This window comes from Brassica rapa, chromosome A04 (genome assembly GCF_000309985.2).
Source record: "Brassica rapa cultivar Chiifu-401-42 chromosome A04, CAAS_Brap_v3.01, whole genome shotgun sequence".
Lineage (NCBI taxonomy): Eukaryota > Viridiplantae > Streptophyta > Magnoliopsida > Brassicales > Brassicaceae > Brassica > Brassica rapa.
The window spans coordinates 11,403,938-11,418,708 of NC_024798.2; the positions used below are offsets into that span (position 1 = coordinate 11,403,938).

Sequence of the window (14,771 nt, forward strand, 5' to 3'; positions counted from 1 at the left end):
TAAACCCAAACCCCAAACTTAGATGCTATAGGGTTTGGGTTAAGGTTTACGGTTTAGGTTTAGGGTCTAAGACTTGGATATAGGGTTTAGGTTTATAGTCTATTTTTTGGGTTTAAGGTATATAATTTGGGTTTAGAGTCTAGAATTAGGGTTTAGGGTATATAGTTTGGGTTTAGGGTCTAGGATTAGGGTTTAGGGTATAAGGTTTGGGTTTAGGGGTTTGGATTTGGGTTTAGAATTTAGGGTATAGGGTTTAGAATTTAAAATTTAGGGTTTAGGGATTCGCTGGAAGCGTAAGCGTCGTTAAAATTAGCATTTTTATTTTTTGTAGATATTTTTTGTTTATTTTAATGTTTTTTAATTAATAATCTAAGTGGAAATTTGATTGGTTATAAATGATGGGGTGAATTTAAAGGTTCACCCTAGGGGGTGAACCTAAGTTCTGTCCTGCTTTGCAGCGGTTGTGTATTTATTATACATGAGCAAGTCTCCAATTAATTAAGAAAATGTAGCCACTATTTTATTTTATTTTAAGTGTTCCTTCCATAATTGTCAGATTCATATACTAAATGAACATTGAATTCAATACCGTATCGTTAAATCTTCAATCTATTCACGCTTGATGACTAAACTTCAGTTACCTTTCATAGAAATGGAGCCGAACTATCTCTTTAGGTTTTGTAAGAAAGTGGCAGAAATAAAGAGCAATAAGTGGCTATATAGCCAGCGTCTGAGCCTTAGAGTATTAGATTCACTATCAACAGCGATGTAGTGAACTGAAAACAAGTTTATCTTTTAAGTAATCTTCAAAAGTAAGAAGTTTTCAATGACATCATTAGAGAGAGCTTCCTCAGTCATGATGGGGGGATTAACTGAAAATCGCTGGATTTTTTGTTGCAAAACCATGCCACCCAAATATGGTATGTTCCGAATGTGGCCAACGCTTTTCTCAAACTAAATAAACCAATCTGTAAAGCCAAAAATGTTTATGCCTAGAACAGATCTTAGTTATATATATATCATATGCCAAAACATGCATATTAACGCCAGTTTGGGGTGCATGGATAGATTTTACTAGTTCATTCACTATAAAAGATAGAAGGACCTTCTTCTATATGACCCCACTCTTCTTGCTCGGTTGTTCAGCTTCTTGATTTGATGCAAAGCTTCATCTTCAACAAATCACCACGCAATAAACTGTTAGGGATCAACATGAAATTCTCTTGAGGGGTTTGACCGCTCACTTGAAGAACCCTCTTCACGTCTGGTGATTCGTAAGTCACGGTGTGTCCATCCACAGTGTACGAGAGATTGTATGAGAATTCTCCTACTTCCGGAGCACACGGTGCGATGCAGCTTACGGCAACATTAACACCATACGGCTCCGCGAAACACTCCACCGTAAACAACAGATGCTTCTTATATTCCCACAAAACTAATATCTTATCGCTGATGTTCGTCTGCACGGTGAAGGAGAGTCCACAAATGAAACAATCTGAACATTCACTATCCGGGTGGGTAAGACAGTAGTGGTCGGAGAGATTCTTGTATGATCCAGCGTAACGGCAGTTGACTACAGGGCAGGAGCAAAGAGAGAAGCTGCATTGTTTTAGATGCGTTGATTCTTTCCCGTAAGAGACATTCTTTGTACAACCCATCTTGGCGTTTGGGCATGGGGTGAAAATGGATTCAAGAACATTCTCCATCGCTCTACATCTTTTGTCACCAATGGGGGAAGCACAGGCATGGCATTTATTACTCAATTTGGGACAGCAAGAAGAGCAAGCTAAGTGTCCATTATCACACTGTTATATAATACAAAACCCAATTGATTAATAGCTGTATCCAACTTATTTGCAGTAGATCTCAAATTAGCCAACATGAATTGATTCAAACAGTTAACAGTAAATGTAACAAAGAACACAAAAGTGTCGGATTGGAGACAAAACATACTCCTTTTTTACAAAAATTGCAGTTTCAAGCTAGGGATACTCCAAAGTCTAGTTATTAACAAAACCTGGAAGATGGGAACTGTCAAAGGTTCGTAGCAAATGGGACAGTCGAGAAGATCGGAATCCAAGAGCATCAGCGAGCGTTTCTTCGCGCCGTCACCAGAAGAAGATACTGAGGAGCGTTTTCTCTTTTGTGAGGAGGGAATGCTGCTGCTCGACCCATTGACTTCGTCTGAAGTTTCTGCTACACCAACCATGTCGGAGAGATGCCTAAACCCTAATCCTCTTCCTTCTCCCCTAAATCAAATGTTTCACGCTCCTGATTTCATTTCCAACTTTTTTATTAAAAAAAAAACAATCAGTGAAGTTAAGAGGAAAATTTGCCACCTATCCAAATTTGACTAATGAAGAAAGAATTATCCTGTAGGTTATTGGATTCTCAAAAAATCAACTTTTTATTGGGAAATAGAGGTCCTATTATGTAAATACGAAACATTCGGGTACTGATATGTAAATTAGTGAACACTATCTTGTAACATATAAGAGTATCTCCAACAGATCCCCAAACTCTCAAATTTTGAAATTTTTGGCTCTTTAACAGACTCTTAAACCTTCAAATTTTGAGGGTCTGAATTTGAAGTTTTACTATTTAGGTCTTCAAAACACTATTTACTTTTAGTCCATATAAATTTGTAATTCATATATATTTGTACTAGCATTAATTTTCTTTATCACTTTAATCCTTATAACTATATTTCGCTTAAATTTTCAAATATATCTTATATATACAGATATATATATATATATTATTAATACATAAAATATATAAAGATGTTAAAACTAAAATAAAATTAATAAAAAATAATATTACATAAAATATATTTATTATTTCACAGAAAAATTATATTACATTGAATAATATATTACAAGTTAAAAGATCAAAATTACAAGATTAAAAATTTACAATAAATATTGCACATATATATTATACAAATTATAATCCATACACTGATATTAATAATCGGGTAGGTTTGATCCCGAACCTCCAAGATCACCAAAATATGCTCTATAGAAATTTGGTGTAATAGGAGGTTGTTGTTTCTCTCTTCTTTTATGGATGATTCTTGCTTGTTCAGATCGAATAAACTCATGTGTATTATCATCATCGATAGAGTTTAAACTCGTTAGCAATATTTTATTTTCTTGATCAACTTCTTTTATTGCTAATATTTTTGCTTGGTTTTGTATACGCAATTAGGCCATCTCGTAATTTTTTCTCTAGTTGTGTCTTTTAATGCTAGTTTTATGAATTAATGTGTGTGTTTAATATTATTTTATGTAATTTTGTGTTATAATAAATTGTATTTATAAATATTGTGTTTAATAATTTCAATGTGTATGTACTATCTATCTATGAAAAATATAACGATGATAGTTAACTTATATTGAAGTTGAAGACTGAAATGCAATTTACATAAAATTTTAAAGATAAATTTGAAGATCCGTGTTGGAGTAACTCACCCTCAAACTCTCATTTTAAGGGTCACTGGCCCGTAAAATGAAGTTCTTTGTTGGAGATGCTCTAAGGCAGAGCCGACATCCTCTAAATAGATCTAAGAAAGCTTTTCATATCGACTTGAATTTTTCTTGTCACGGTATCAAAGCACTAACCTAAAATCTTAGGCTCTTTGATTCTTTAGGGGAACCTCATGCATAGTTGATTTTCTCGACATAATTGGAAAAAACAAAAAAAACTAATGAGTAAATTTCAAAGATTGGACCAAAAGAAAGGGTGAAGACCCTTCTCTCCACTCTCCTTTTCTCTCTTCAATCTCTAGGGATTTGATTTTCATAGATTTGTTCCTAGTAAATTCGTCGTAAAAAAACATGGGCCTGTAGATTCCTCGTAATACACGTGTCCTCACAAATTCGTTGTAATGTATAAAGCACGCAGGCCTGGTAAATTCGTCGTAAATCTTAAAATGCGGGCATGGTAAATTCGTCGTAATTAAAACACGGGCCTGGTAGATTCCTTGTAAAATTACGATGACTTTATGAGGAATGGTGTTTTCTTATATAGACTCGAACGCATGAACGAGGAAAACTAGTTCATTCCTCTCAATTCGCCTCTCTCTCCACTCGCTCCTCTTCTCACATAAGTTTTTTTTTTAATATATGTTAGTTTAGGGAATTAGTTTAGGTAACATAACTCTATATTGATAGATTTGGTTATGCAATTAAACTGATTACATTTTTTTGGAATTTAGATGGATCGTAGGAAGAGACCCCTCATTTATAGCCAGATGTTTGTTGACGGTGTTGGGACATCTTTGTCTGTCCCATCATCTTCTTCCGATCCAGAGGCAGTTCCCGACTCTCAGACTTCTCAGAGAGTTTATCGGTCCCTTCCTCCTTTTCCACCTCAGATGCCTCCACCTCATATGCCTGCACCTCCTGCCCCAGAAGCTCCACCTCAGCCTGCACCAGCAGCAGCCGGAGTTCATCTGGATTCGCTTGTGCCTCCATCTGCACCATACACGACATATACAGTCGAGGATCTTCTCGCCCAGCATGGACGAGAAATTTTAGAGATTCTGAACCCCGATCGACCGCCAGTACTTGTTGATAAGTTTTGTATTTTTATTATTTATAAATTTTACATCATTTTAAATTTCTAACAAGTAGGTACAATTTTCAGGTTTGGAGTCAACAACCGAGTCGGACAAAGCGTTTACGAAACCATCAAAGGCTACTTCGTCGAGGCCCATCCGAACTGGACTTTGACACCTGAGCACGTTAGGACGACGTGGTTCAAATGTTTTGTGGTAATTTTTTTTCCACTTTTTATTTTAAGTAATTAATTAAATATTTAAATATTTTTAAAATTTTGTTTCGTTCAGCAAAGGTGGCAATGTCATTAGCAATCAACGAGAGGGTGAAGACGGATTTTTTTTTGCAAAAGCAAAGACCCGCCTTACGAACACCGTCTTGGATTGGAAGGACAAGTGGGAGTACTACGGGTATGAGGGGAAACCCAACGAGATCACGAAGGATGTATGGGATGGCCTCATCTCCTGTTGGAAGCTGCCCACCTCGATCGACAAAGCCAACATGTGCTCTGCTTCCAGTAGGACGAAGGATGCGGATGGTCATTTGCCCATGGTTCATACAACTGGACAAAAAACCACACACCGAGATCCATTTGGAAGTTGTAAGTTTTATTTTTAATATTTAATTTAATTTTTAATTTCTTATCAATTAATATCATTTAACTTTCTATCTATTTGTAGGCCGAGAAGACATGAATCTTACCATCTCTGTCTGATCTATTCAAGCTTACTCATGGGACACCAGCCGGGACTTTTGCAGACATCGGAGAAGCTCTTCAACGAGGTCTCTGCTCGGGTTGAAGAGCAGACACAGCTAACCCAGCAGTTTCCCGATGGATTATCCGTCAAGTTGTCGACAGAGAAGGTCAACAAGGTCTTCCAAGAGGTAAAAATTTTAAAATATGTTTATATTTTAGTAATTATTTCATAATTACTTTAATTAAAAAATAATTTATAGGTGACTCCTAGAAAGAAGGGACGGACGGTGGGCATAATCTCCGTCCACAAAGTCGCAAGGGCGACTTCGTTTTATACTTTGAGACGGGATCATGAGACTTCTTGGATGCAGGCTTGGATGGATGCCCAGCAGGTCCGCTTGGACTACTTTGAAGATCTTCTCGACGTTATGGCGGTTGGAAACCCGCTTCTGCAGAGAGCGTTGGAGCAGAAAGAGAGACTCACGGGATGGGAAAGCCTCCCCTGGAATCCACGGATCGAGATTATCTTGAAACGAGCGAGCCCAACAACTACTTTGACGGTGTGATCCCGTAGCTTTTTTCTGTTTTGTAAGTTATAAATTTAAATACTATTTTATGACATTTGTCTTTTAAAAATATATTTCAAATTCAAAATTTCATTTTATAATTTTAATATTTTTAATCTTAAATTTTAAATTTTAATTTTAATTTCAATATTTCATATATATAATACGGCAAAGAGTCGTAAAGTCCTCGCAAACTTAACATAGAGTTTACTAGGATTCATTGTAAAATCCTCGTAAGTTTTACAAGGTCTTTACATGGAAATACTTGTAACTTCCACGTAACATTTACAAGGACATTACATGGTAGGACTTGTAAATTCGTCGTAAATTTAACAATCATTTAAATACGACGTTATAACGAAACTTAACGAGTCTTACAACGTGTTTACGACGAATATGTTCTCTTCGCTTTTACACCGAAAACCTTTTCTCGTCATTTTACGCGGAAGTTACGACGAATCTTTCATTACGATGATTGTTTAACAGCAAAAAACGTTTCCTTGTTAATTTGTTGTAACACGCCTATGATGACGAATTAACAAAGAATACGGTCTTTGTAAAAAATATGTTTTTTTGTAGTGTTTAACCAAATTACAAATATTTTACCTTATTCGATTTTCCTTAGTTTTAATAATGTTAAGGCATACTGTACTTCCTAATGAGATCAAGATAGAAGGTAAAATTTTGATTACGGTCTAAGAGAATCTCTAACCTCACTCTATTTTCCTTATAGTGAAAATGCTCTAATCTTATTCTATTATGCATTCTATAATAAAATAAAAAATAAATTTATTCCATAAATAAATTATTTCATTTATTTTTTGTTGATCATTTTTTTTACTCTTAAATAAAGTATCATTAGAGTAAAACATAATTCTATTATAAATTTTTTTTTCTTTCAAAAAATAGAATGATCTATTAAATATGGTCTAAGTCTTTTTTAACACTGTAAAACTTCATTGATCAAGAACAACATTACAAGAGAGGAATACAAAGTCAGTGAACTAAGAGAGAGCCTCCCCGAAACAAGCTAGCGGAATCTAAGACATTATGGTCTAAGAGCAATGGGTTGCTCTAAGTCTTTCTTCTTTCTTTCGCAGCCTAAAGAAAACAAAAGATATGTATATTACTGAAAATTCATATTTTGATAGCAACCAAGCATAATAAAAATACTTTAGTTAGTCAATTGTCAGTTTATTCGTAAACTAAGTCCTCCTAACCCACATAATTCCAAAGAAATTCCCAGATAAACAAATAATATATATAAGAAACCTTAGTTTTCTTTATCTTTTTTCAACTCAGGAAACCAAAGACTTAGACAACAACAAAAACCATTGACATTTTTCTTCTTGTTCTTCTTTATCATCTTCTTGTTGATCGCTCAAAGGCAAGAAAGAAAAAAAAACAGGAATCATGATCAATCTCCTCCAGTCTCTAAAAAGATCACTGGCTTATGCAGTCATATGGATGCTCTTTATGATTCTGGATTGTGTTTTGTCAGTTAATGAGCGTCACAAACACTGCGCTCCAACGTTTAGCTGTGGACATAAGATTGATCTGTATTATCCCTTTTGGACATCTGACAGAGAAGAGTGCGGCCACCCGGATTTCAAAGTCAACTGCAGCGACGGTTTTGCAGAGCTTACCATTTCCGCAGTAAAGTTGAGAATCCTTGAGATGAATTCTAAGTCTAGAATCATCAGACTTGCCAGAATGGATTACATCAACGATCTTTGTCCCAATAAGCCTGAGAACGCAACACTCAACAATCAAGTCCTTCCATTTTCTGAAGACACGGAGCTCCGAACGTTTTACTACCGATGTCGTCTTAGCCCAAAAGTGGATGTTACTAACAGCGGCCACATCAGACAGCTTGACTGTGGGGATGATTCTGGTAGACCAAGTTTCTCTGTCTCGTCCCATTTATATTCTCGGAAAAGGGAAATCATTAATGAGTTAAGGGAATCATGTGGAAGTATCGTCAATGTTCCAGTCTCTCGATCTGCCTTGAGGATAGAAGAGAGAAATCAGAGTGCGGAGGCTCTAACGAAGGCTCTTGAAAAGGGTTTCGAGCTTAGTTTTAACAGAGATTGTTCGCGATGCAGAAGATCAAAGGGTGCTTGTGGATATAATAATACCTTGGGAGGATTCGTCTGCTATTGTATAAATGAGTCTCATAAGCATACTTGTGAAAAGAATGGTAATGATTTTTTTCCCCATCTTGTTTTGGTCTGAAACTAATTTGTTAATCTTTAACTTGGACTAGTTTAGCGAAACATTTAGAGAAACTCCTTTTTCTTAAAAATTTGCTTCAATCAAAATGTTCGATTCTGTCTTGAGTTTGAACTAACATTTTTCGTGTGAAATTTGTTCATGCAGGTCTATCCAAACCAGAAAAAATAGGTATGTTTCTACCCTTTTCCTTGCAAGGCAACTAATTTCAGTAAGACATACCTAAGAAACCAACAATAATCTGACGGAGCTCCTGACTTTTTGTTTATCACAAGGCATTGGATTCGTATGTGGTTTCTTGGGTGCCACTCTTTTAGCAGCATGTTTGCTCTGTTTCTACATCCGGAGAAGGAAGAAACTGGCAGCACAATACACAAACAAAGGCCTTTCAGCTACTCCTCCCACATCAATCTCCAGAAGCAACCATGCTCTCATGCCATCATCTATCTCTAACCTAGCAAACAGAAGTGTCGATTATGGAGTCCAAGTCTTCAGCTACGAAGAACTCGAGGAAGCCACTGATCATTTCTCTAGAGAGCTCGGAGATGGAGGATTCAGCACCGTCTACTACGGTAAGAACCAAACTACGTACCAAATAAAAGCTTAAAAACTCAGCTTTTAAAAAAAAAAACTTTTATACAAAAACTCTGAAGGCATACTAAAGGACGGACGAGCGGTAGCTGTAAAACGCTTCTTTGAGAAGTCCCTGAAACGTGTGGAGCAGTTCAAGAACGAGATCGATATCTTGAAATCCTTAAAACACCCGCACCTAGTGATTCTATACGGATGCACAACGAGACATAGCAGAGAGCTACTCCTAGTGTATGAATACATCTCTAATGGCACACTCGCTGATAATCTCCATGGAGACCAAGCACAGTCTCGTCCTATTAGCTGGCCTGGTCGACTCAACATCGCCATTCAAACCGCGAGTGCATTGTCCTTCCTCCATGCCTCGGGTAAATTAAACACATATTGAGATTCCTACGTTCACCGCCATATACCGGAAATCGGGATGTTACATATTGATATGATTACAGGAATTATACACAGAGATGTTAAGACTACGAACATTCTTCTAGATAGCAACTACCAAGTGAAAGTGGCTGACTTCGGTCTCTCGCGGTTGTTTCCGCCGGATCTATCTCATATCTCAACCGGGCCGCAAGGAACTCCGGGGTACGTTGATCCTGAGTATTATCAATGTTACCGTCTCAACGAAAAAAGCGATGTTTACAGCTTCGGAGTCGTACTCGCGGAGCTGATCTCATCCAAAAAAGCAGTTGATATCACCAGAAGTCGCGAGGATATCAACCTCGCGAATATGGCTATCTCCAAAATAGGAAATGACTCCGTTCACGAGCTGGCGGATTTGTCTCTCGGGTTCGCGAGGGATCCTTCCGTGAATAGGATGATGATTTCTGTTGCTGAGCTGGCGTTCGGTTGTTTGCAACAGGAGAGGGAGGCAAGGCCGTCCATGGATGAGGTCGTCAAGGTTCTGAGAGAGATTCCTGGGGTGGTGGAGGTAGATGTGAGGAGCGGAGATGAAGCTGCGTTGTTAAAGCACGGTGTTCCTCCGGTGTTATCGCCAGTGTCTGAGAAAGAGACGAGTGGTTAGGGATGTTAAAATGGGTGAAATAACCCAGCACAGCCCAACCCACAAAAAACCCGACCCAGTTTATGCCCAGCCCGCGAAAACCCATAAACATTATGGTTAAATTAAAACCCATAAAATAACCCAGTAGGGTATAGGTTAACCCATGGGTACCCAAACTATTTAATTTGTTGTAAAGAGTTTATGTAAAATATTTATATCTTTTTGCCTACATAATCAAATTATACATTTTATATACTAATAAAAAGATAATTTAAATATCTATGCATAAATATTAAAAGATAATTCATAAAGAAGTAAATTAAGTAATCTTACAGCGTTCAAATCATCATCAAGGGGTGATTCATTAAGAAGGTCATCTGGTGTTGATGAATAGTTAGAACTAAAAGATGAACCCGTCACAGGCTTGCTCGTATACTCTTCGTACAGATCCTTCAGATTCTGCACTATAACCTCAACTTTTTTCTCGGAAGTAGTTGGATCTAACCTATCAAAAGCTTTTTTGAGTATCTGAGTCTTGAACCTTGGATCCAACATAGCTCCCATCGCTAAAACTATGCTATAATCATCCCAGTACTTTGCAAATTTGATTTGCATCCTCCTAGCCATTAACCTCAAATCCTCATCATCACAATCTGCATATTTCCTTAATAGCAATTCGATATTCCAAACTTGAATGAAGTATATATTCGCAGTTGGATATTTCACACCTGAGAAGTATGTTGTGATGGTACTGAAAGGCTTCAGGAAGTCACAAATTTTCTGCCCACGTTCCCATTCTTCCTCTGAAGGTAGCGTGTTATAGCTCCTATCACAAACTTTATAACTAGCAAACGCCATACGGAACTTAAGAGCCCTTGCGAGCATATCATAGGTTGAATTCTAGCGAGTAGATACATCTAAAGACAATCCGGAGCTACCCGTAGTCCCTGAACTTTCAACACAAGCAGCAAAAGCATCTTTCCTTGATTGAGAGGCTTTCACAAACCTCACGCTCTCGCGGATATTCTCCAATAGACTATTAGCTAATTCTAATCCTTCCTTCACTATAAGATTTAGGATATGGGCACAACACCTCACGTGTAAGAACTTTCCATTACATGGCAATCTATTTCCAGCAACCATCTGAAGACGATGTGTAAGAATCTTTTGCATACTAGTATTACTAGTAGCGTTATCTAAGGTGAAGGAGAATACCTTCTTTTCCAAGCCCCACTCCTTCAAGCAACCCAACACCTTTTTAGCTATTTCATCACCCGTGTGAGGAGGCTTGATTTCACAAAACGCCAAGATCTTGTTGTTTAAGGTCCAACCATCGTCAATATAATGGGCGGTCAAACAAATGTACCCCATCACTGTGCGAGCTGACCAAAGATCTGTCGTAAAACACACTCGACTTTTGAGATTTGCAAAAAGTCTTTTGAGCTTTGCTTTCTCCATCTCATATTTCCTGAAGACATCGGCAGCAGCGGTTTGTCGGCATATAGGCACACACTTTGGGTTCAGATATTTATCTCTTGCCCTAACCTTCTCGTACTCCACATACCGAAAAGGCAAATCATGATAGATAATAAGCTCACTAGTCATTTCGCGATTTACTTTGTGATCATACTTCCTTTCAGCATTGCCATCACTTTCAGGCTTCACTGGACAGATTTCTAAATGCCGTTTCAAAGATGATGTTCCATTCTTAACTTCTATTACTAACTCCTTACAGCAATAAATGCAACGCCCTCTGTTCTTTCCATCTATCCCTACACCTACCGGTATGTATTCCTTCCAAACATCAGCCTTTAAGCGTTTGTTAGACTGAAATACCGTTTTTGTTGGTTGAGTCACTTGAGTTTCACTGTGGGCTCCTTGAAGTTCAGCTTCATTCTCCTCTCTGTCCATATCCAGTTGCTCTTCAAGTTCTGCAAGTACTCTCACTGACTGGGAATCCATCTACATATACAAAGAGAAGTTGATGTTTAAGTACATATGCAAAGAGATCAAGCAAACACAGTAACATACCATAACATTCTACATATACTTTAGCTTCTACACTAAAAGGGTCTTCTTTCAACTCTTAAAAAATGTAATTTTTTCACAATTTTATATAAAACAAGAGAGATTCTCTTTGGGACATTTCGACGAACACATTCAATAATACCCAAATTTTTCATCAACAACACTAATTTTCTTTCACTATCAAAAGAAGCTAGAGAAGAGAGTTAGAGAGGAAACCTGATAATGGGTTTGCTGCAGAGACAAGCGAACAATCAGAATCAAAACCTGATGATGTTTCTTCCCTGAGACAAGAGAACAATCAAAATCAAAATCAAAACAAGAGAGATAGAGAGAACGTGAGAGAGAGAGAGAGAAAACGTGAGAGAGATAGAGAGAACGTGAGAGAGAGAGAGAATGTGAGAGATAGAGAGAACGTGAGAGAGAGAGAGAGCGTGAGAGAGAGAGAGAGAAAACGTGAGAGAGATAGAGAGAACGTGAGAGAGAGAGAGAGAGAGAGAACGTGAGAGAGAGAGAGAGAGAACGTGAGAGAGAGAGATAACCTGAGAGAGATGAAGAGGACGCAGCTTAATTGAGATTTGAGAGAGACAGACTTCATTTTCCAGATTTGAGAGAGAAGACATAACAAACGACGACGTATATTTTTTTTTTTTAAGTCTGTGGGTACCCAATTACCCTATTGGGTTTACCCAAATTAATATATTCTCTAAAATTAATAACCCATACTAAACCCATCTATCTATTTCAGGGTAAAAACCCAGCCCAATACTTATGGGTTTGGGTAAACCCATGGGTACAAACCCACCGTAACATCCCTACGAGTGGTTCAAATACGACGACGACGACGACTAGTAGTTCTAGTAGGACGAGGAAGAGTTCATTCTGAGAGTGTACTATGAGAGACTCTAGATCGAAGCGAGGGTTTGGTGTCGGTATATGGATAAACCATTTGCGAATTTCACCTTTTTTGACTCTTTTGTTGTTTCCTGTTCTCCTTCTTTGTGATTTTTGCATAAAAGGACCATTACTATTCGTTAATTCCCTCTTCGAAAACTCGCCGCCTAGGACCGCATACTCGCCGCAAAAATGCTGTTCGGCCACCAAGCACGGTAATTTGACGTTGTTCGGTCACTTAATCGGTGAAAAATAAAAAGTTCATCTTTGTGCATATTTGAAGTTCCAATCACGTATTCTGTTGTAAATTTGATATATGTTGATTAAAAGTCATAAGAATAAGAAGAAAAAGGAAAGAAATCGGAAAAAAAGAGAAAACAGCTAGTTTTCTCTTTTTTTTGTTCCGGTTAGTTTGAAAGCGTTAGGTAGTTGAGTCTTTGAAAATTTGTTTGTTATTTTGTTTGTTTTATTGAAAAGGTTGGAGGTGCTTATGAACGAAGCCAATGTGTTGTTTGTTGTTTGAATTTGATTGCTTTAATGTGCAAAGGGATCCGATGTGCAAAACATGTATAGTATGGTCTTTTTTGGGGGCCAAATATTAGATCTTACAATTTGTGTGGGTGGACATGATATTATGTGTTTTTCATAGATGATGTTGTGTGGTGTGTTGAATCCTTTATTAACTAAAATACAAGTCACTTGTGCAATTAAATTATGACAAGTGGCATGTATTAAATAGTTTAAAAAATATAAAATAAATTAAATCCTAAAAGAAAACAGTTTTGAACTGATTATTAATGTATTCCTAAATACAAATAATTTTTTACTATTGCTTAACATTAGGCCTGGGCATTTTACCCGAACCCGAAAACCCGAACCGAAACCGACCCGGAAAACTCGGTTCGGGTCGGGTACGGGTAGAGGCCAATTACCCTATTGGGTCTTGATTCTGAAGACCCGTGGGTAGGAGACCCGACCCGGACCGTACCCTATACCCGAGCGGGTATTTGTAGACCCGAATGAAAAGCCCTAAACCAAACTAAACCACTAGTAAATAGGTTTTCACATCCCCGATGCACATTTAGCCGTTTATGCTTGTGTCGTGAATCACTTCCACTCCCCCAGAAGCGTTTGATTCGAAGAGTTTGTCGTCGATTTATAACCAATAAATCTGAAATCAAACATCACCAAACTGGAATCCCATCAGAATCAAGTTCTTCATCAACTGCAACGCCCCTTAACCCTACCGTCTTCTTCCTCAGCAACAGCGTTGTCTACAAATCGATTTAGGGTAAGTCTCAAACTTTAGTTGTGATTCTTTTTTTATGGCTTTGACTGTTGAATGGTTATTTTTGTTTATGGATTTGATTAATCTTTTTGATTATGATTAAGTTTTGTTTCTTCTTCTTTGATTGCCGATTTGAATTTAAGACTTTGAGTCTTATTATGAGATATTATGTTGTAACTTGTTGGTCTTGTCTAGAATTGTTTTTAATCTTGTCTTGTGTATAATGCAGATGGTATCTTCATGTGATGATGACCCCGAAGGTGATGAAGTTCAAACACCAATCTCTCGTAACAAAGGCAAACGTAAGAAAACAGAAGGCTGCAGTGGTTCAAGGTCAGAAAAGAAAAGGACTTCAAAGGTTTGGGAACACTTTACTAGAAAAAAAGAAGATAATGATAGAGCCGTCTGCAACTATTGTGGGAAGGAGATGGCGTGTGCAACAAAATCAGGAACAACAAGCTTGAAGAAACATGTTAATATTGCGTGAAAGGCTTACGAAGCATGGCGGTCCGTGAACAAAGACAATAATCAAGGTGCTTTAGATGTCGACGATGGAAACATCAGAGTGTGCAAAGTATCTGAATCTGTCTTCAGAGAGGCGACAAATGAGATGATGGTTGTGGGAGAGCTGGCTTTATCTTGGGTGGAGAGTGTAGCTTGGAGGAATTTCTGCAACAGGACTAAGCTTTACGTGCCTCATTCGAGAAGAACAGCGACCCGAGATATTGTTGAGACGTTTGTGAAAAAGAAAGAGACAATGAAGAAGATTATTAAGGAGAACAATCAACGGCTGTCACTGACGACTGATATTTGGAATGCTCCTCATACCGGTGCCAGTTACATGGTGATTATGGCTCACTTTATAGACAGCTCGTGGCATTTGAGGAAGCTCATCATTGGATTCAAGAAT

General features: G+C 37.7%; 2 protein-coding genes across 2 annotated transcripts; one reads left to right on the top strand and one right to left on the bottom strand.

The window, feature by feature from the left end:
- Positions 1-932: 932 nt before the first annotated feature.
- Positions 933-3,212, bottom strand: LOC103864155 (E3 ubiquitin-protein ligase SINA-like 7). Its single transcript, XM_009141918.2, has 2 exons — positions 2,018-3,212; positions 933-1,805 (listed from the first exon to the last, which is right to left on the bottom strand). Exons 1-2 carry the CDS (start codon positions 2,207-2,209, stop codon positions 1,143-1,145), a joined length of 855 nt encoding a protein of 284 aa, XP_009140166.1. The 5' UTR covers positions 2,210-3,212; the 3' UTR covers positions 933-1,142.
- A 2,509-nt stretch (positions 3,213-5,721) lies between these two features.
- LOC103864157 (LEAF RUST 10 DISEASE-RESISTANCE LOCUS RECEPTOR-LIKE PROTEIN KINASE-like 1.3) lies at positions 5,722-13,226 on the top strand. Its single transcript, XM_009141919.3, has 6 exons — positions 5,722-8,025; positions 8,205-8,228; positions 8,333-8,629; positions 8,711-9,016; positions 9,098-9,670; positions 12,504-13,226. The coding sequence occupies exons 1-6, from the start codon at positions 7,239-7,241 to the stop codon at positions 12,563-12,565; spliced, it is 2,049 nt and encodes a 682-aa protein (XP_009140167.1). The 5' UTR covers positions 5,722-7,238; the 3' UTR covers positions 12,566-13,226.
- The last annotated feature ends 1,545 nt before the right edge of the window (positions 13,227-14,771 follow it).

Bases quoted from the DNA above. Each gene is read 5' to 3' on its own strand.
- LOC103864155 (XM_009141918.2), bottom strand. From the start codon at position 2,209: ATGGTTGGTGTAGCAGAAACTTCAGACGAAGTCAATGGGTCGAGCAGC. The intron at 1,806-2,017 runs GTTTTGTTAATA...ATTATATAACAG, and splicing joins TGACAGTTCCCATCTTCCAG to TGTGATAATGGACACTTAGC.
- LOC103864157 (XM_009141919.3), top strand. From the start codon at position 7,239: ATGATCAATCTCCTCCAGTCTCTAAAAAGATCACTGGCTTATGCAGTC. The intron at 9,017-9,097 runs GTAAATTAAACA...ATATGATTACAG, and splicing joins GTCCTTCCTCCATGCCTCGG to GAATTATACACAGAGATGTT. The intron at 9,671-12,503 runs GTTAGGGATGTT...TCCCTACGAGTG, and splicing joins GTCTGAGAAAGAGACGAGTG to GTTCAAATACGACGACGACG.